Here is a 19,971-nt window from a genome sequence, read left to right on the forward strand (position 1 = left end):
TGAGGGTTACTGTGTTCTACGGTAAATGAAAACTTACAGGCTTTGAAGGTTAGGGGATGAAATCATAAATGGCTCTGTATCTCATGCACCACTGTCCTTACTGTCCTGAGTGAACTGGAAGACCTGGTCAAGAGGTTAGTGATAGGATCTACGTGTGGCATGGCTTCAGTTTTATAAATACTCATGGCTCATTCTTCCCCCTCCAAAAAAAAAAAAACAAACAACGTATGCACTAGAGTCTACAGGAACACTTTTATAAAAATAAAATTTACACTGATTATCTCTACAAGGCCACATCATTGTTTATAAAACTCCATTAACTTCAGTATTAAAAAATACTTTAGGAAGGTCTGATAAAATTAAAACATTTTAGTCATGGAATCCCAGGCTCATCCTTAAAACATTTATTTTTACAAGCCAGGAAGAGGGAGCTAGTGTTCATGTGGCTTCCATCCTTCAAAGAAAAAAGTCATTATTACAGCATAAAGAAAATATCCAATTAGGATAATGAATGTGCAGCCAACTGGCCCAATGTAAAACCAGGATGCAAGGAAGTAGATCATCAGCAGAGAAATCAGAGTCCTGTAGCTGGCCAGAAACCTCAGACTGATCCTGGGTCCCCAGTTCTGGCTTGTTCTGTCCCTCACCACAGGGCTGTACCTGATTTTCTGTACAAGCTGGGGGTTGGTAAGATGGTAGCGACAAAGTCTGCCAACAAAATCTTCTCTGGAGCAAAGCACTTCCATCTGATCAGCAAACTGAGGTAAGAAGCATTTAGAAGTTAGTGTCCTCCTGCAAATACTGTCATAAAGTAACTTACTTTATTTTCTTCATTTATAGAATGAGGATTATAAGAAATGGGGGCTCAAACTGCACTTTTAAACAGCAGAACTGTCTTAGTGCAGACTTGCCTTGTGTTCCTCATACCTAAGAAAATAATTTGCTTTTCCTGTTTTAGAAGTGTTCATTCTGAATGTTACTCCATTGTTCATCAACCATGAGCCCCTTAATAAATCACATTTACAATGTTTTGTGTAGGAAAAGCAGAATTAGAGGTACAGAAGCAAGCCTCTTACTACTAGGAAATACCCATCTAGACCACAATAAAGAAGATGGAGTAAGAGCAAATGAAGTGTCATGTATGTACATGTGCAGTAAAGAACAGAAATGTGCAGTGGAGAACACAGAAGGAGGCAGTGCTGTACTTACCCTTTCGTTGAGCACTGAGGAGAAGCGGAACAGGAGGCGGACAAGAGCGGCATTTTCATAGCTGCGGATGGGCTGAAGCTCAGTATCCCCTTGATACTGCACCTCAAACCTACGTAAGCCATTTATGATCTAGAAATGGGAAAATAAACACCTCATCTTGTAGCTCCCATCTGAAACACCTTTTTACTGGCACCTCTCTTAGCCCCAAGCAAGTTGCACTTCTCTTCATCATAGGACAACTTGATTTTTCAAGAACAACCTAGGGAGTGATATGGAATCGTTTCTCTCTCACCTGGTACCTGCCCAGGGGTGTAAGAATGAGGCCGTTCTCACTTGCAATGCAGTCTGGAAGCTGTTTTTTTCCATTCTCATCTTGAGCTGTCCCACACTTCATCATCATCTGAGTCAGCTGGGCTTCACTCAGCTACACAAGAATAACACAGTTTTAAAGCAGGTGTTTGATCTACCCCCTAGTTAATTTACTAATTAGCATTGGAAGTCTTTGACAGCCAGCTCAGATACCAAAAACTGCTTAATAGCACCTCAGTTAGACATTAAAATGAGAAGAACTTTTCCAGATTTGTCTGTGCTTGTCCAGTTCTAGAGAAGTGCTCTGGTTTGTATCTCCCTTAGCTCTCAAAGAGTATCAAAGAGCTGTCTCCTAGGGCAATTCTGTGTAAGGGAGTGTGGCTGCAGAGAAATTAATCTGTTATTTTTAACAGTTTGTCCATAGCTGCAGTTGTAGGTTTGATACTTAGAAATTCAGAACACCTAATTCCATCTATATTGAAAATGGGTTTTGAAGCAGTCAGGTAAAGTCGAGAAGATGTTAAAATTTAAAAGCAAGGTCTTTGGATAACTCTGTGACCCCACAAAGTACAAGAGACACAGATGTACATTTGACGAATCCCGACTCTTGTTCTCACTGCACAAGTTCTTAGAAAGATGTTACGTACCTTAAAGATCTGGCACAAATATTCCAGTGCCTTCTCTAAATATTCATCTGTTTTTTTGATGCTGTCCTGCCCAATTTCATCAAGGTCATTGCCTGTGTAGGAACCATTCATGTCAGATGGTGTGAATCTAAACCACGAGAAGAAGGACTGGCTGGCCATTGTCTCTGCAGAATGGTCTGATATGGACTTTGCTGTCTGCTGTGCCTGACAAATTAACTGAGCCAGTTTTAACACCTAAAACAAAAAACAAAACAAAATGGTGTGGGACAAAGATAAAGGATCACTAAGCATCAATAAATGGATAAAACTGTGCCTTGATAGCTGAAAGTGAGAGCAATCCCAGCAAACTCACTCCCTTTAGTGCATATGGATTTGTGCTGACTGACTGTTAGTTGGATTTCCAATAGGGCATAAGCAGTTCTGTTGAAGCATTTAAGAAATCTCAGTGCTGCTTGGGTTCTTTTGATGCATTTTTTTTTAATTTCTGCTGCTTTGACTTGCTGGTAGGTACTGATCAATCAGAAGATCCCAGTAAGCATGTTTGAGAGGATATACCATATACTGCTCCAAGGCAGCAAGCTGTTACATTAACTTATTTATCAAAGAGAAGCAGATTTTTACAGCTGTGCTGGACTGAGACCCCTCAGGGTCTAGAAGTCACTGTCAGCAAACTAAATTATACAGTAATGCAGGGTGTGAAGTGTTCCACTCTTAACTTCTCCTGACATGGATGCTCCACACTGAGAAAACATCTGTCAAAGTAGAAAGGCAGGTGACAAGGAGCTTGTTGCTTACCAAATTCCTGACTTCTGTGCCAAACATCTGTTTATACTGGAAGTCCTGTCCTTCCAGGCTGTAAACATGACTCTTCACCTTAAATGAAGCATCTGTAACAGCTGGAGATCGTGATGACAAAAAACTCCCACCAAGAGTGGGGCTCATAAAAAGTCGGTGTTGACGGTGGGGAATAACAAGTTCTGGCTCCAGGAATAACTGTTCTCCTAGAATTTGAAAAAAGCAGTGAAGATGGTTACATAATACTGGTTTTGCCTGGGGAAGGCCCAGCTGCCTTAAAGCTGCTGGCCAACTTTATTTAGAGATTGAGTTCTAAGGGGAAAAAGGCCTTAATTACTGTTTATTATTTACTTCTCTCTGCCCAGAGCAGAAAATGTCAGAGTGCATTTAATGCAGACCATACAAGCAGCATTTTAAGTTTGTAACATTTTTCAACAAAAGGCAGTGGAGAAATGTATTTCAGACATTTATATTTGTCAAATCTCACCACTCCCAAATTTACTGTTTCCTAATTATCCTGAACCACATGCCTGACTCTTTTACTAAGTATAGGGACTTTCAGAGATATACAAAGTTTAAATCCTGAAGTATATAATGAAGTAATACAAGGGTAAGAAAAACTGACAATTGTAATTGTGTACGTTATTCTTTAAAAAGAAATTGTGGAATGAAATCCATTGTGATTAGAAGAGAACTACAGACTTACTAAACCAACTGACAAACATTAGTGAAGAGACTTTTGAATGGCAAAATAGCACGCAAAATGGGAGAGAAGTCTATTCACTTCAGTGCTTCTGGGGTGAGATAACTATTGTGAAGAAAGATTGAGACAGGACAACATAAGATGTCAAAATATCCTTTTACCTTTCAAGATCATTTCAGCTAGATTGGGCTGAGCAAAAACCTTAGCAACTCGGAACACCATGAGGGCATTTTTTGGACTGACCAAGTCTGTTCGAAGAGCTCTGTTCAGAAATCCCACAAACAGCTTGGTATACATGAGTAGGTTTTCTTGAATGAAGGTAGCCCTGTCAAAGTGAGTACAGGATTTGTGAGTACAGCTATTTAGAGACTTGTTATTTTGTCTTTTACCAAATCAGCCACTAAAGGAATGTTTCATGTCTTTGGAAAGATTTACACTGAAAACAAAACAAAAACGGGTGTTCTAAGAAATCATCTCTAGTCTCATGTAGGAATTCACTTCAGGTTGGTGCATAGTTCCTGAAATACCGCTGTTTTAGTCAGGATCTCCATGAGGGTTGGCTCAGATTACTCACAGCTGCTCCCCTCCTCACCATTTCTCCGAGACGCTGCGAGGCAAAGGCTCTGTGCTTTGTGGTGGCTTTTCGGGTGCATACCTCCAAGGCTGCAAATAACTTAACCACATCTCAAGAACCTAAGCAAAATCACACATAAACCCACATGAGTGCCAGTACTTTTTTGGAGAGGAAGGCAGGAAGGGTTTTTTGTTAATTTTTTGTTATATAAAGATTTCTACTGCTCTAGAAAAGTGATGTAAAGACCAAGAAACAGCAATAACTAATAACTAGTTCTGTTGAGCACAGACTTAGGTGGAGAAGCAGGTACATACTGCTCTGAAAGAGGCATCCAGAGGCCAGTGGCCAAAACAGTGTTGCAGAAAGATATAAAGCTTCTCCTGGACAAACCGAGGAATCACAACCCTGCAAAAAGATTCAAAGTCACATGTATCAACTGGCAGCAACTTTTAAAAACAAAAAACCCAACCCTACCAACCAACAGCCCAACACACTTCCACAAACGCAAAAAGAGAAAGAATTGAGCAAAATTTGTTCTTTTTTAACTGAAACTACTTCAGGCCATCGAATTTCAACTAAAATTATTAAATGCCAAATACTAAACTAACCTTGGCCAGAATCCTCTGACAGCATTTTCTTTTCTCTATAGACTAGGGCAATGGCTGCTGCTGAAGCTGCCCCCCGTCAGTGGATGTGAGAAACATGATCCATTAGCTCTTGTGTACTTTTAATAATGTACTTCTGTATTTAGCATCAGAACAGCATAATTCAACCTCTCAGAGAAAGCTGAGGTTTTCATGGAGAAAGCTCAGCTTTTCAGGGGTAAGTTCTATACATTTCAGAGACATACTCATGTACTAACCTTTTAAACTCCTCCAGTGGGCTGGCTGTGTGGGAGTGGGCTGAAGGGGAGAGAGGCTCTGGTTTCAGGCTGTTGCTGAAAGCATGCAGATGTTTCACAAGCAGTCTTACCACTAGCACGTGCTCTTCAGTGGGCTTGAATGACTCCTAGATTCAAAACAAAAGAGAGGCAACTAATGAGTGTCATTTGCTAAATGCCCAGGGAATCCAGGAAAATTATATTCTCAGATCAAAATACAGGAAATGCTCTCTTCCTTTTAGGTTCTTCAAACCTGATTTTGGACAGGCTTGCTCCCCAGGACAAGCTGCATCAATCTTCTGCCATCAGTTCACTAAGAAACAGTAGCATATTTGGATTGTAAGAAAAGTTATCTACAGTACTCTAATGCACTGAATTTTGGGCCAGCTTTAAAGAACAGAATAACTTGTAGATTTTGACTTACCCCTTTCTGAAAAAAGAATATTCAGCCTTTCATTATGGCTGTAAGTTCATTGCTGCAGAAGCACAGCAGGTCCTTTGTTTATGCTCATGGCTGGCTTTACTGAGTTCTCCTTCCTATGCTGGTACTCATCAGCCTTACAAAAGAGAATAATCCTAGACAGAGTTATAGGAAGAATAAGAATTGTTTTGAGTCCTGTGAGATCCTGTTGGTTCTAACTCCTCCCTATCCTTAGGGGGAGAAGTACCCTGGGTAGAGTAGCACAAGGAGTGATGGTGAGCCACAGTGATGTTACTAATGAGAAAGTGAGTGTTTGATATAGCAGGGAGGTGAACAAGGAAAAGAAGAGCTGGTTCTCCTGTGTGCCCAGCACCAGAGTGAGTCTGCTGCAGAATGTGCAGACAAAGCACAAACTCCTTTGCTACTGTCATCTGCTTTAAGAATAGTGAACTAATCTCAATCCACCACTGAAGGCAGATTTTGACATCTGTATTCTGTTTCACAGAAGTTGACAAGAATAATGTACATGAAACATAAGTTACAGCTGCAAATACAACAGAAAAGTGCTGGAAAGGTGTATTGGACAATAGCTGCAAGAAGTTTGCAGTGCTTGAGGTGGGGAGGGAGTGTCTGTCTGTGTGTGTCTTTATGTCCTTTCTCAGCAATACCTGAGGCAAAGCAGATGTGTTTTCACACTCTAAGATTTTGAATACACTGTGACATTCACTCCAGGAAGAGATTCCAGGCTCGATGACAGATACAGTTCTGTAGTGCAGCCAGATCTGAGACTCTTCTAAGAGAGGGATAAACCTTTACCAGTTCTAATGAAGGCTGGGCTTGTTTTTGACAGCTCCTACTTGTATCAGCATGTTTTCCACAATCCTGATGAGTTTATGCAAGAGGGTAGAACTCCAAGAATTTGTGTGGTCCTTGGAGTTTGGACCGGGATTTCCACAGCAATTAGAGAGGCTGAGTACTCTACTACAGGCCTTGAAAGGGTGTAATGTTAAAAATCCTAAGCCCCCTTTGAAGGTACCTTTGCAATTTACAACCCCACACTATTTCAATACATCATTTTGGGTGACGTTAGTAGTTCTTCCACGTAGCAATTCTTATAATTTCCTCTTAGCCTGGATCACCACCATTATGAACATCACTGGTTTAAAAACTCTTTTTCCCCACATGTGTTTTTGTTGTCAAACCTTTTCATACAGGATGGAGGTATGCCATTTTTAATTCTTAACACAGTAATTAGATGAATGGAACAGTAAAAAAGATTTAAAGTAATACTTTCTGTGTTCCTTTCTAAACAGCACCTTGAGATACCATAGCAGTTAATTAAAACAAAACATAACAAAACAAAAGGATTGAAGAGCAGGGAAATGGCATGTAGTGCTAAGGAGCTTTAAAATACGTAAGCTTAGCCCTCCCCATTCCCAAAATGAAGACCCAATGAATAAAGGGCTGAAGTAGGGAAAGAGGAATCAGCAATCTGTTCCAACAGGAATGTTTTTGCATGCACATTTCCTGAACAATCTGCAAATGTACCACTCGTGCTTTTGCAAAAGTGGACAGTCAAGTTGACATTGCCACCACAAATTTAGTATTATCCAATGACATTTCCTTGGCTAAAAACCCCCAGATGTTACCTACCTTAATCTGGGTGACAGCCATGCAAATTCTGATATTTCCTTCCACGCAAAGTTTGCTTAAATGACTACTGTGTGAGAAGCAGAAATCTGCCACTGGAGAAGACAGCTTTGGTGCCAAAAACCAGCATTGCTGGTAAGTGTTACATTGCAAGAATGCATCTTCAGAAATAGAGTTTCCAATTAGTCCTCATAACATGCTAGTTTAACTCTTTTCTCCATGACCTTTGCTAATATCTCCCAGTATCTATTTCACCAAAAAATTTAGTGAATTTCAATGCAGTGTTCTCAAATTATAAAACCACACCTTGGCAGAAGAAGCTGCTGTACAGCCAGCACCAATACACTTCGCAGATTATATAATGGAACAAGATTTTTAAAAAGGAAACAAAATGAAAAGATGATAATACTTGGTATGCGTGGAGGGCCTGGTAGCTGGATTGGGCAGGACTACCGTGGTGTTTACTGGAGATACTGAGTCGGTAGTGGAGAACCTCCAGCTGAGACAACAGAAACAAAAAGGAAGGGGGGAGGGAAAAAAGGAGAGAAGAGAGCAAGAGAAAAAAAAAGTGAGAATGAGCCCAAGGAAGAAGGGTGGGGGGAAAAATGAACATCACAAATACAGTCAGGGACAACATATCACAATAACAACTGCAGCCACAGTATCCTCTTTTTTCTAGTGTTCTGTAGATTGATTCCACAGTATTTCTTATCCTTTACCAGCTTGGAAATACAACTGGGAGCAGGTGTCAAAAAAGTGGCTGTTCTCTTTGCTATGCTCAGAGCAAGGACTGGTAGGGGATATGGAGCTTTTGCCAAATAAATTTCCCATTTCAGAAGTGAACTGAACTGCAGTAACAAGGATTTACACACTGTTACAGTGTTTTATTAAAAACTGATAAGAGTGCAATATTCTGCATGCGTTTTACATCCATTTTGAAAACTTTGTCATTTCTTCCTGTTCTGCTGGAGAAGCACAATTTTGTATGTGGAAGAAACTCAAATTGAAGTTCCCTGTCCAGAGAAGTCCTATGTCTTCTCTCTACTTAAAGGCCATTTGGGAAGGCTGCAGGTCGTGTGAATTTCCTCAAAAGAGGAAATTACTTTTGCTATTAGGGAAACATTACATATCTAAAAAGGCAAAGACATACCTAGCACAGTGTTATATGCTGATGCAGAAGGCATCTTGCCATAACACTGAAGTATCTGCAAGCCTCAGCCAGATCCCTTCTTGAAGGAACAACCTGAACAGTATTTCTGACAATGATAGTGAAGAGGATACTGTAGCAACAGTGACACACATGTATGAAATTAATGAAAAAACATAAAACAAAAAATGTACACTACACAGACCCCAATGACTGTTGTCAGGCATCTAAACTAACTCTCCAGATCACACCTCTGCTGTCTTTAAACAGCCTCTACCTCATTTCCTCCAGTGTCAGTTTGGCAGCTTTTGGTTTCACACCCTTAGAGTGGCAGGACTGTCACTGCAGGCTCCCCAACAGCTTGGGCAGATCATCTGCTTCCAAACTGACTCCCCTGCCACAGGAATCTGCAACCCCCTGTATTTTAATGGGTGTTCCACATGCAGTGCTGGGGGATGAACACCTGGCATTGGAAGGTCATGAAGCATTACATGAAGTTTTATCAAACTACTTCTTTTTATGGGTTTCTTGTGGTAACAGCAGAAGGGAATAGGAAAAAAGATGCTGCACACTTGGACTCTAGATCATCAGAGAAAGAAAAAACAAACAGACAAAAGAATTGGAAAATAGTTGAATTAAAAGGGAAAAACAGTGACAGCATAGCAAATAGCAGCAACCTGAGGTTCACAGCAGACCCAAAAAGAATTCAAAGCTATTTACTATTCATGCCCCTGCCTTCTACTTATAAAGGGAAGTCTGTGACAACACCAACAAGGTTTAAGGAAAAATCTATGATTCTCCTTCCCAAGAAAGCTACTTATCTAAGATCTGTCTTGGCCTGTGAAAGCAAACAAATCTGGCTGCTGGACAAAGAGTGAGCAAGTTCTGCAAAACCTCATCCCACCTTCCAATACAGATATGCAGCCATTTCAAATCACTGATGCTCAAACAGCTCTAGATCCAGAACTGGACGGTCACTAATTACCCTTCCTTCCAAACACTAAATGGAAGGCTAAATGGAATCAACTGAACCTGCATCATTATTGATAATTTTAAGAATAAGGTATAGGGCAATCTTGGGTCCCCAGTCAAGGTCTTTAATGCTTGTGTTAAAATAGAACTTACACCTCTGGATGTTCTACTTCCTCATGTGAGGAACTACAAGGCAGACTGCTCTCCTTCAGCCCACCCAGTCTACAAAGTTCAGTTTAAGCATCACAGGCTAATGAATAGTCCTGGCCCCAACTGATCTGGAACCTTTCCTTAGTCCTGCAGGAGAGATCCTTCATCCATTTATGTATGTCACAGGGAATTCCAGTCCCCCATTCCAGTGCTCTACCCCCCCAAAGAATGAAGACCTCCTATTTTACATGTTCATGATTACTTCCCATCAAAGATGAAACTAAAATACCATCAGGGAGTTATGGCCTCAAGTTGTGGTTCAACACACCTTGTGGAGGATCCTGAAGTGCTGATTTCAGAGAACTGTAAGCTCTACCTAGGCCCTACTCCACCATAACGTGGAGAGTCATTGTCTGCAACTGCTGCTCCCTAGTGCTAGAAGAGAGCATCTGAAATACAGAGGGTGAACAGAGGAGAGAAGTTTAAAGCAATCATCATTTCTGGCCTAAGCACAGCGCTTGATGCACAGAGACTGGACAGACAGACAGACCAAAGGTACTTCAAGCAAAGCCTTTCCATCACAGGTGCACAGCCATGCTGCTGGGAGTCCCAAGTGGAGACTTTGCAACATTAGTGAGTTTGCATTTTGACCTCAACTTTGAGAATAAAAGACAAAACCCATCACATTTCAGCTCTCCAATGTTTTTCCCTAGCTAAATATAAATGTGTTTTATTTCCTATCCTGTGGAGTGAAGGATAAGAATTTCTCAATCAACTCTCATATTGCACTTCCACACAGGAATAAATCCTGAGTAGCTTTTATTATTTCTCTCCCTTTCAATGAAAGTCCCACTGTGACCCAGAGGGAATTCAGAGGATCAAGACTTTCTCCTTCAAATTCCCTTTACATTTATGATGTCTTTAATCTTAGCCTCCCCAACATTTACTTCTTACATGCAGTAGTTTGTTACTGAACAGGCCACCACAAACTGCTTACAACAGTGTATTATCTGAGCAAGAGCTTGTCAGATAATCCAAACTCTAGCTACAGAACTGCTTCTGACACCATTATGGTGAAAAGCATGTTTTGGGACATGAAACAATAAAAATGGCAGTTTAGTAAGATTTTTTTTTTTAAAAATTTGAATTTAGGCTAAAATGTGGTTATGGATGTTAGAAATTACCAACTGGTATTTCAGTAACAGTTGCTATCTCTGCTGGAAATCAATTTTAGCTATTTTTAGCAGTCATGTTTCCCCACTGGGATTTAACACAATGGTTTTATAGTGGCATCTTCTCAATCATTACTACTTTAACATTGATGTTCAGATTGTTGTGACCATCCCACAAACTCATCTTGAACAAAAAAAAAGAAACAAAAACCAGAACAAAACTAACACAACTTCTGCAATGAAGGCAAATCTGGATGACACACTTATTCACAACATTCTTTGTAACTGGATTATCAACTCTGACACACTCACATACATACTCTGGTAAGTTATTTCTTTCCTTTGCACCAATATACAGAAAAAATTCTCCACAGAATAGGAGATTTACCCCAAGGTAAGAGCTCAACCATCAGGTGATGTTTACGAATGCAGTACAAACTATTACCTTGACGTGAGGGGACTGCATTTTCTGATACATTTCCAGAGAATAATGATGAAGCCACATTTCAACAAAGATCTGCAAAACAAGTATTTTCTCAGCTAGGGGAAGAGAAATAATCCTGCACTGTCAGTCAGAACATAAACATAAGGAAAACCACAGTATATAACTTGAAAACTAAGCTGTACTGGTAAACAGCACCTATTCAAGATATTTCAGGTTGTCACGTCAACGGCTGAGATGACAAACTCTTAGCACCTGCCAGGCATCAACTAGTCAGTTCAGCAACATGGCAGGAACTTGTTTCAGAACAACTGCTAAATCCAGATTTTCTTTTCCTTCTCTTGGTAGTGAACAAAACCAACTTAGCAGTGTTCAACCTTTGCATAGAGCATAGAACTGATCTAAGATTTAAAAAAGAAAATCAGGTGCAGAAACTTTTCCAGAAAAAAATATTCAAATGCCTGAGACCAGTTGTTAGATCCTTAGGCTAAAAAAAGATATTAAGTGCCTTTCTAAGCTACAACTTAACTGCTTCACAGTGGTTCTTTGCTGCATTAACAGAAAGCAACAGCTGCACTGCTCAATTCCAAAACCAGGCTAAAGCAAACTGGCCTAACTGCCTCTGCTTTAAAAAGAAGAGATCCCTCAGTGAGCAGAAAGAAATGTTGCAGGGCGTTTTCCTCCTTAAATGCAACGTACCTGAAGCAGTGTTTCTGATCTCCAGATCTCCTGGGAAGCTGGGTCAGCATTCACAGAGGGCTGGTGGGCAATGTGCCGTTTCAGCAGGCTGGTGTGATGCATGCCATAGGAGGAGAAAGGCACTGCTGGAGACCTTTGAGGACAAATGCATGGAAATACAGAAGTCAGTAAGCCTCGATGCAGTACAGGGGAATGTATCATTGCTTTTAATCAGTATTTTATAAACTAGAAAACAGGTTTTTAAACTGTATAATTGATTAAGTTTTCAAACTTCTGCAACTTACTGTTACTACTAATCACTTCAACTACAACTATAACCAAACACTGCATCACTATTCCTACGTAAAAAGTACATACGGATCGAAGTGTGGATGTTGCAAAATGATTAGAGGATCAGGGACATGGATTATTGATAAAACCAAATCAGTAGAAGAGCTGTGCAGGCAAAGGCCTGCAAGCAAAGGCCTGCATGAGAAAAAACCTCCATGAGAAAGTGCCTGTGTGAGAAACAGGCCTGAGAAACAAAAAGGGAGTTTTAAGGAGGTACAGTCCTGTGCTGATAAGATATACTGACCATGAGAAGGGAGGAAGATTTTCGATCTCTCAAAACAAAACATAAAGCTTGCCAAATGTAGTCTTTTATCTAACCCAATTATGTAGAAGTAAGAATGTGCTTTTGTAAGCTTAAACCAATCAAGAACTGATAAGCTTGTATTCAATACTACGTAAGTGCCTCTGTACTGCTAATAAACAAAGCTTGCTCTACCAATCACATTGACTGTCCCCATGGCTTCCCCCACCCGAAAGTTGGCATTTGGCGCCCGAACAGGGACTGGGACTTCGTTTTCTTGACTAAGGTGGGAGACCAACATGGCACCGATAGCAGCAATCGGGGGGCAAAAGATCAGCAGCTGCAGGCAAGCGTCTGATCTGTGCCTGGACTGACCTGACACAGGGGTCCGCCGTTTCGGCTGACAAGGGCAAACCTGGGAAAAGGCTGCACAACTCCTGTCAATAGGGGTTGCGGTAAGACGTGGACTGCGGTAGGACGCAGATATGGAAACAGAGGTGACCCTTAATTTATTTTTACACTTTTTAGAAAAGCGAGGAGTTAAAGAAGTAAACCTTTGTAAGGAACTAGCTGATCCAAGATCGTTTAAAAAGAAAGCTAAAGAAGCAAAAGCTCTCGGATTAATCTGGAGAGCAGTAACTGGCACTCTCACAGAGATGAAAACAGAGAGGACAGTGGCCACAGCTGCCATAGAGAGTGGCAGCTCCAGGTGTGGTGGCTACAGGAAAGGAACAGATGGGGGTCTTACGGAGCGGCGGGCAGAGACTGGAGCGGAGTCCAGGGTAGCACGGTCCTTCCGGCTGGCTGCGGAAAACCGATTAAAAGCACAGCAGCACCCGTCTGCTCACTGCAGGAGCTGCTGAACTCAGCAGGGCAGGACGTTACCCCTCCGACGTCTGAGAGAGGAATGGCCGCGAACGCGGAAGCTGAGCCGCCAGACCCAGGGGGCGGGGCACAGGCGGGCCAAAGAGACACAGGCAGTCCTGCTGCCCGACCGAAAGCGGCAGAACAACGCAGAGGTCCTAAAGCTCTCCTGCTGAACAGCAAAGTAATGTCCAGCTGTGAAGAGGCTTCTGCGGTTTCGTCGCCTGCAAAGACAGAGCCAGCCGGGGCTGCCGGGAGTCGGCCCTGGGAGGGGGAAAAGCACCAAGAAATGATACAAGAAGTAATCAAAAAGCTTGCTGACTTATCTACATGAAGCATTTTGTAGTTTATCTTTACAGCAGATGTTCTGTGTCTGAATGATTGCATCAGCATCACACAGTCGTTGTTAACCCCTTCACAGTTCCTGCTCTGGGAACGAACGTGGAAACAGCTAGCACAAGAAGCTAGCAAACATCAAAGTGACACACAAGACCCACTGTATGCACTCCAAGCTGACATGCTAACTGGAAGCAGAGCTTACAGGGCAACAGTAACACAGCTGATCATGCCTGTAGTCATTCATCAGTTGTCACAGACTCTTGCCCACAAAGCCTTGTTGTCAGTACCTGAAAAGAAGAAGTCTCCCTCGTATGCAGCAGTCCAACAGGGGCTGTCTGAGCCATATGATCAGTGCATTGACTGTTTTGTCAGCAGCCTTAAAGGATGCAACTGAGCTCTCTGAAGAGCTCCAAGAGCAAATGTTCCAAACACTTGCATTTGAAAATGCTAATAGGCAAACTAAGATAATTCTTGCCATGCTGCCCCAAGGAGCAGGTGTAGATGAGATGCTTGTACGTGCTACCCGTGCAGAACAGCCATCTCAAACAACTGCTTTTACTGCAATGCTGCAGAATGTCCTGCAACAACAGAGACAAGTCATCGCCACAGCACTGACCAGAGGGGTGCCCAGCAAGTGGTGCCGTGCTACAGGACCCCGAAGCGAGAAGGCACATCGGCTCCTGAGGAGAGTGACGCCACTACTTCAACAGCTGGGACTGAGGAGCCTTGAGAGAGGCTGCAGACGTGGCTGAGTGAAGGAGCTGAGGACTTGCCAGATCCACCACTCTCCGTAGCAGGAGAAATAGCGAGACTCTGGGGTGAATGTAACAGCTGCCCTGGGTGGTTGCTAGTGACTTGTGGTGGGTGTTGGGGAACTCTCTCCAAAGACAAAACTAAAAAGGAGAGTTGCATAAATTTTTAGGTATAGCATCAGACATAGAAATAGAGTAGGGAATTAGTTTTTTTGACTGTCTTGAGACGAGCATTAGCGGACATTTTCAATCAGCTGTCCACCCATTTAGATCGAGTGAAAGCAGTCAGTTTGGCTAGCATCTATGTTTTTACCTGGTACTTCAGCAGCCAGAGCTTACGCTATTTTGCATAAACTTGCTTGCTTGGAGAGGGATAAGTTAAACATAACTTCGCAAATGCTTAATGAGTTGTGTAAATGTTACTAGTGTTAGACATACAATATTACAAAATTAAGTAGCCATTGATTTTCTACTACTAGCTCACAGCCACGGCTGTGAAGAGTTCTAAGGTATGTGCTGTATGAATCTTTCTAACCACTCTGTCCTAATTTACAAGCAGATAAGTGAGTTACATAATTAACCACACAATTACAGAAAAAAGATGGTCTCAGCTTAGAAGGATGGTTAAAATCACTAGGTTTAAAATCATGGCTAGTTTCATTTGCGCAGCATTTAATTACTGTTAAGACTAGTAATATTATTAACAATACTGTGCTTACTTTGTCTATGCCAATGCTTGCAAAAGATGATATACAAAGTTACTACATCTGTAGCAAATCAAATATTGCCTTTACAAAAAGAAAAAAGGGGAATTGTTGCAAAATGATTAGAGGATCAGGGACATGGATTATTGATAAAACCAAATCAGTAGAAGAGCTGTGCAGGCAAAGGCCTGCAAGCAAAGGCCTGCATGAGAAAAAACCTCCATGAGAAAGTGCCTGTGTGAGAAACAGGCCTGAGAAACAAAAAGGGAGTTTTAAGGAGGTACAGTCCTGTGCTGATAAGATATACTGACCATGAGAAGGGAGGAAGATTTTCGATCTCTCAAAACAAAACATAAAGCTTGCCAAATGTAGTCTTTTATCTAACCCAATTATGTAGAAGTAAGAATGTGCTTTTGTAAGCTTAAACCAATCAAGAACTGATAAGCTTGTATTCAATACTATATATATAAGTGCCTCTGTATTGCTAATAAATGAAGCTTGCTCTACCAATCACATTGATTGTCCCCATGGCTTCCCCCACCCGAAAGTTGGCATGTGGAGGTGTTTTCTACTTGTTAGAGATTTTGTTCCAACAAGCCGTATTTTGTCTGCACTGTTCCCACACTTTGCCCCTGGCACTGTAGCCATTACCTGGGAGTTGGGGAAGGGATGGCTCCCCCAGGATTTGAAGAAGGTGGGGGAAGGACACTTCCTTCTGTGGGCAGGAAACACTTCAGGTATGTGTCCACCAGGATGAAATAAGCACTGTTGGAAGGGCTGACATGATGGGTGACAGGTGAGTTCTGTAACAGACACACAGGGCATACCTGGGGTTAAACACTGCTGCTTTAAGCCAGTGCTGGGGAGTGGTACCAGACTCCCTCAGCATAAAAAAGCAGAAGCCCAGTGGTTAGAAAGGGTGAATTGGCAGTAAAGACCCTTTGGAGCAAAGGTAAATGAGCTGTAAGAGAAACGCTGCTGTAACAATGACTGTAACCAAGCATGAGAGGAGAGGTAACAACAGGCACAGGAACCAAATAACCACACCCCACAGTACGAAGCTGTGGTTATGACTGTAGAGAAATCCTTACTGGATACAGGGGGAGAGAAACTATTTGGAATCCACTGCCTGCTCCTTGTTGGCATGAGACTACGTACTGGTGTATCTAAGGTGGGTACTTTGTTTATTATCCAGTCTTCCATCATCAAGTGAACCAAAGCAATAAGAAATCCCAACAGAACAGATAAAATTGCTGTTAATTTAGCTACACAGCACCCCAGCAGGCTCGTAAAGCATTAAGGAGAAAGGTCAATACTATTTTAAGGGAAAAAAAAGTGAAACGTACTTACCTTCTGTGTAATCAAACTAATTGCAAAGTAAAACATGTAATATTCAAATGGATCTGGAAGAACAGAGTTAAGGATCACATAATAAAAAACAGGTACAGCTGTTAAGATATTAGGAGATGCTGAATAGACACTACATTTGTACTTTGTCAATGCTAAATTACCTTGCTAGAGCTTTTGAGCAACTTCAGCCTTGGCTTCCTGCTTTCCAGCTGACTGAAACGTTGGTAATTGAGGTGTTCTCTGTGTGACAAGGTGTGTTTGTGCTAATCTTGGCACATTTGACTATTTCAAACTGAAACCAGCACAGCTACAGCTACACTGCTTCCAAAAGTGCAAAGCTGCAAAGTGACCATACCCTTTTCCTACCATATTGCACAAACTACAAGTAGTTACAAAACCAAAAATTGTGAAATACAAGCTCTACAGAAGACACTGGGAATTTTGTTGTTGACTTGATTAAGGCCAGAAATTCCTCCACCAAGGGTTTATAAGAGGACACATTTATTTTAAATTGTAATCTAAACATTTCTAATCAGCCCAAACTCTTCAGCATGACCATGATTTACCCCATATACATAATAAATGCGGAACAGAAACACTCATGATCTCTCAGTTTTAGATATTTAAAAAGAATTAGATACCCAACCGTTAAAAGGATACTAAGAGCCAAATTCAAACCTAAACCACCAGATGAAGGAAACTGGACTTTGTTGTGGTATAAAGAGCATTCTGGTAGAACTTGCTCTTGTATTGAAGCCTTCACAGGGCCCTGAAAGACAAAGTAATGAACTATTAATCTGGCTACTCAGCATATTGCAGACCATGTTTCCAGATAGTGAGATTCTGCATTCCAGCATTCTGGGGTGATCTCTACATTCAGCTCAGCGGGATTTTATTGCATTGCAGTAGCTCCTTGTCAAAATGCACGGTCTGTAGAGAACTCTCAACTTGCTCTCTGAAAATGAGTATTCAGTATTTTTAAAATTTAAATTCAGTATGTTTTTAAAAAGCCTTCACTGTGACTTTTCCAGTTGGAGTGGGAGCAGCAGAGTATTGGTGTTTGGCTGCTGGTTTTGATCAGGTAATTGAGCTGTGGACCAGCAATTACCACATATTTAAATGAGGTTTCATTTTGTTAAAAGACTGTAGGACTACCTGAATCGATTTCTAGATAGCATGTAGGTGGTAGCAATGGAAGAAACACAGCAAAACAACTCTGCAGATGAATACTTTTGTTTGAAATGGGATACTTCATATCCAGGATAGCAGTTAAGACTTCAAACACATGGGCACAAAGCATAGGCAGGGAAGACACTCTCTGTGATAAGTTTAGAAAGCCATTTTCAATCCTGCAACTACTAATAACCACACAACTCTCTCTGGGGACAGAGCAAGAATCACAGTGCAGCTTTCTTGGCTGAACACATATTTCCAGCTGCTGAGAACCACAATCTCCTAGAGATTTTATGGCTGGAAACTCTCCTCCTCCAGGAGCCATTTCAAGAAATGGGTCTGCTCTAAACCTGGAGCTACGAGGCTGTATCTTGGCCAATGCTGAAGTGTAGATATAAAATGCATGCAAAGTTCCAACAGCTGCAACAACAACTACATTCCCTTCTTACAAACTGTTCAGTTACTCACTGGAAGGTATGAGACTGGGAAATCATATCTGTACTCTTCTGCCTGGAGTTTGTAAACCAGCTTCATCATCGGGCCACTGCAAACAAGCACCAGAAAGAAAATCCCATGGTAAATACCCTCTCCTGCCTCACTTCTGTGAACTTAGGTTTGCACAATGGAAAAAGGTGAAACACTGGTCATTTGTTCACCAATTCATTTCTTAATCTGTGCTGAAATGAATGAGTTTACCTGGGATCCAGGAAATCCAAAGCCACAGAATATTCATTAGGATTTGTTTTTCCTTGCAAACAGCGAAGATTCCAGCCTATGATGATACCATCCAGGCTGCCAAAAATGCTCTCCACCAGCCATGGGAAGATGCCATGTAGTTCCTTTAGGGAAAACAGATCCAAAGAATTAATGTGCACAATGCCTCACTTGGAAAATCTCTACTGCATGTACTAAAACACACAGAGATATGTCTGCCATTTATTTATGACTGTTTCTGGATTATCACTGGGCAGATCGTCCATTCAAAACGTGGCATTATAACATGACAATTATGGCAGATCTATCCTGATTTCTGATCCTACTGAAGTTGCAACAATGTTCATCAGCATCATTTGCAGTTATTTGCCATATTTTAAAAACAAGTGCTCTTTGTAAACTGAGGCTGAAAGGTATTAATGAAGGGTGGTGAAATGAAACAACCTTTTAATGACTAGAAAAAGTTCTGAATTCTTGGAAACACTGGATTCCCACTGTTTCACTGGGGGCCCTCAAAACTCAGAATCACAGAATCAGTTAGGTTGGAAAAGAGCTCTGAGATCATCGAATCCATCCTACGGCCGAACACCACCGTGTCAACCAGACCACGGCACTGAGTGGCACATCCAGCCTTTCCTTAAACACCTCCACGTGACTCCATCACCTCCCCGGGCAGCCCGTTCCAGGCCGTTTGTCTTGATAAGGCAAAGAAAACAATAATATAAAAACCCAATGCCCCTGAAACTTGCCGGGCAGTGAGGCTCTGAAAAAGCAGTGACTGCTCACCTTGGCAGGGAGCTCCTCGATGACCGTCTCCAGATCGTGGCACCTCTGCGCAAACGGTTTGTTGACACAGTCCGCCTTCAGCGTGGCCTGTTACGAACCACAAGGGAAATCCGATCACCGCTGCGGGGCAGGACAGCACTTACCGCGGCCATGATGTGCGAAAATCCGCGCCTTGCGCCCCTCCTCCAGCGCAGCATTTCTGCCGACACCTGAGGCTGCACGGACCGACCCGCGGGTGCCTTCACAGGTACAGCACCAATGTACCGGGACACCGCTCCGCTGCCCGCCCGGCCCGGCCCCGCCGCGCCCCGCGGGCTCGCACCGCTGCAGCGCGCCCATTCCCACCCAGCAGGCGGGAGCCGGGCCCCTGCAGCGCGGCCGTGGCCTCGCACCCACCAGCAGGAAGCTGGGCTGCTGCAGGTGCGGCCCGGCCATGCCGCCTGTCCCGGCCCGCAGCAGCCCCGGCCCGCAGCAGCCCCGGCCCCGCGCTCCCGCGCCCGCGCGGCCCTTCTGCGTCACGGCCCGCGCAGATGACGCCACCGCGGCGTTGCCATGGAGAAGGCCCCGCGCTGAGGGGGAGTGGGGCCCGCGGCCGGAGGGACTCAGCGCCTTCTCAGATCCATGGAATATTCTGAGTTGGAAGGGACCCACAAGCATCATCGAGTCCAGCTCCTGGCGGTGCACGGGTCACCCCAACAATCCCATCCTGTGCCTGAGAGCGTTGTCCAAACAGTTCTTGAACTATGTCAGGTGTGGGCCCATGACCACTGCCCTGGGGAGCCTGTTCCTGTGCCCAGCCACCTTCCGGGGGAAGGACCTTTCCGTGATATCCAGCCCAAACCTCCCGTGACTCAGCTTTGTGCCGTTTCCTCGAGTTCTCTCCCTGGTCACCAGAGAGGAGATCGGTGCCTGCCCCTCCACTGCCCCTCGTGAGGATGAGTCCTCCCC

General features: G+C 42.8%; 1 protein-coding gene across 1 annotated transcript; it reads right to left on the reverse strand.

Annotated features, from left to right (window-relative positions):
* Positions 1–240: 240 nt before the first annotated feature.
* SMPD4 (sphingomyelin phosphodiesterase 4) lies at positions 241–19,527 on the reverse strand. Its single transcript, XM_082293546.1, has 19 exons — positions 19,420–19,527; positions 19,024–19,110; positions 18,220–18,362; positions 17,992–18,067; positions 17,011–17,119; positions 16,351–16,403; positions 15,652–15,803; positions 11,771–11,903; positions 11,075–11,146; positions 7,598–7,687; positions 5,100–5,245; positions 4,552–4,642; positions 4,256–4,356; positions 3,825–3,988; positions 2,961–3,166; positions 2,166–2,399; positions 1,502–1,633; positions 1,210–1,338; positions 241–758 (listed from the first exon to the last, which is right to left on the reverse strand). The coding sequence occupies exons 1-19, from the start codon at positions 19,456–19,458 to the stop codon at positions 432–434; spliced, it is 2,484 nt and encodes an 827-aa protein (XP_082149672.1). The 5' UTR covers positions 19,459–19,527; the 3' UTR covers positions 241–431.
* Between the last annotated feature and the right edge of the window lie 444 nt (positions 19,528–19,971).

The sequence above is a fragment of the Coloeus monedula genome (genome assembly GCF_965178545.1).
Source record: "Coloeus monedula genome assembly, chromosome: 18".
NCBI lineage: Eukaryota > Metazoa > Chordata > Aves > Passeriformes > Corvidae > Coloeus > Coloeus monedula.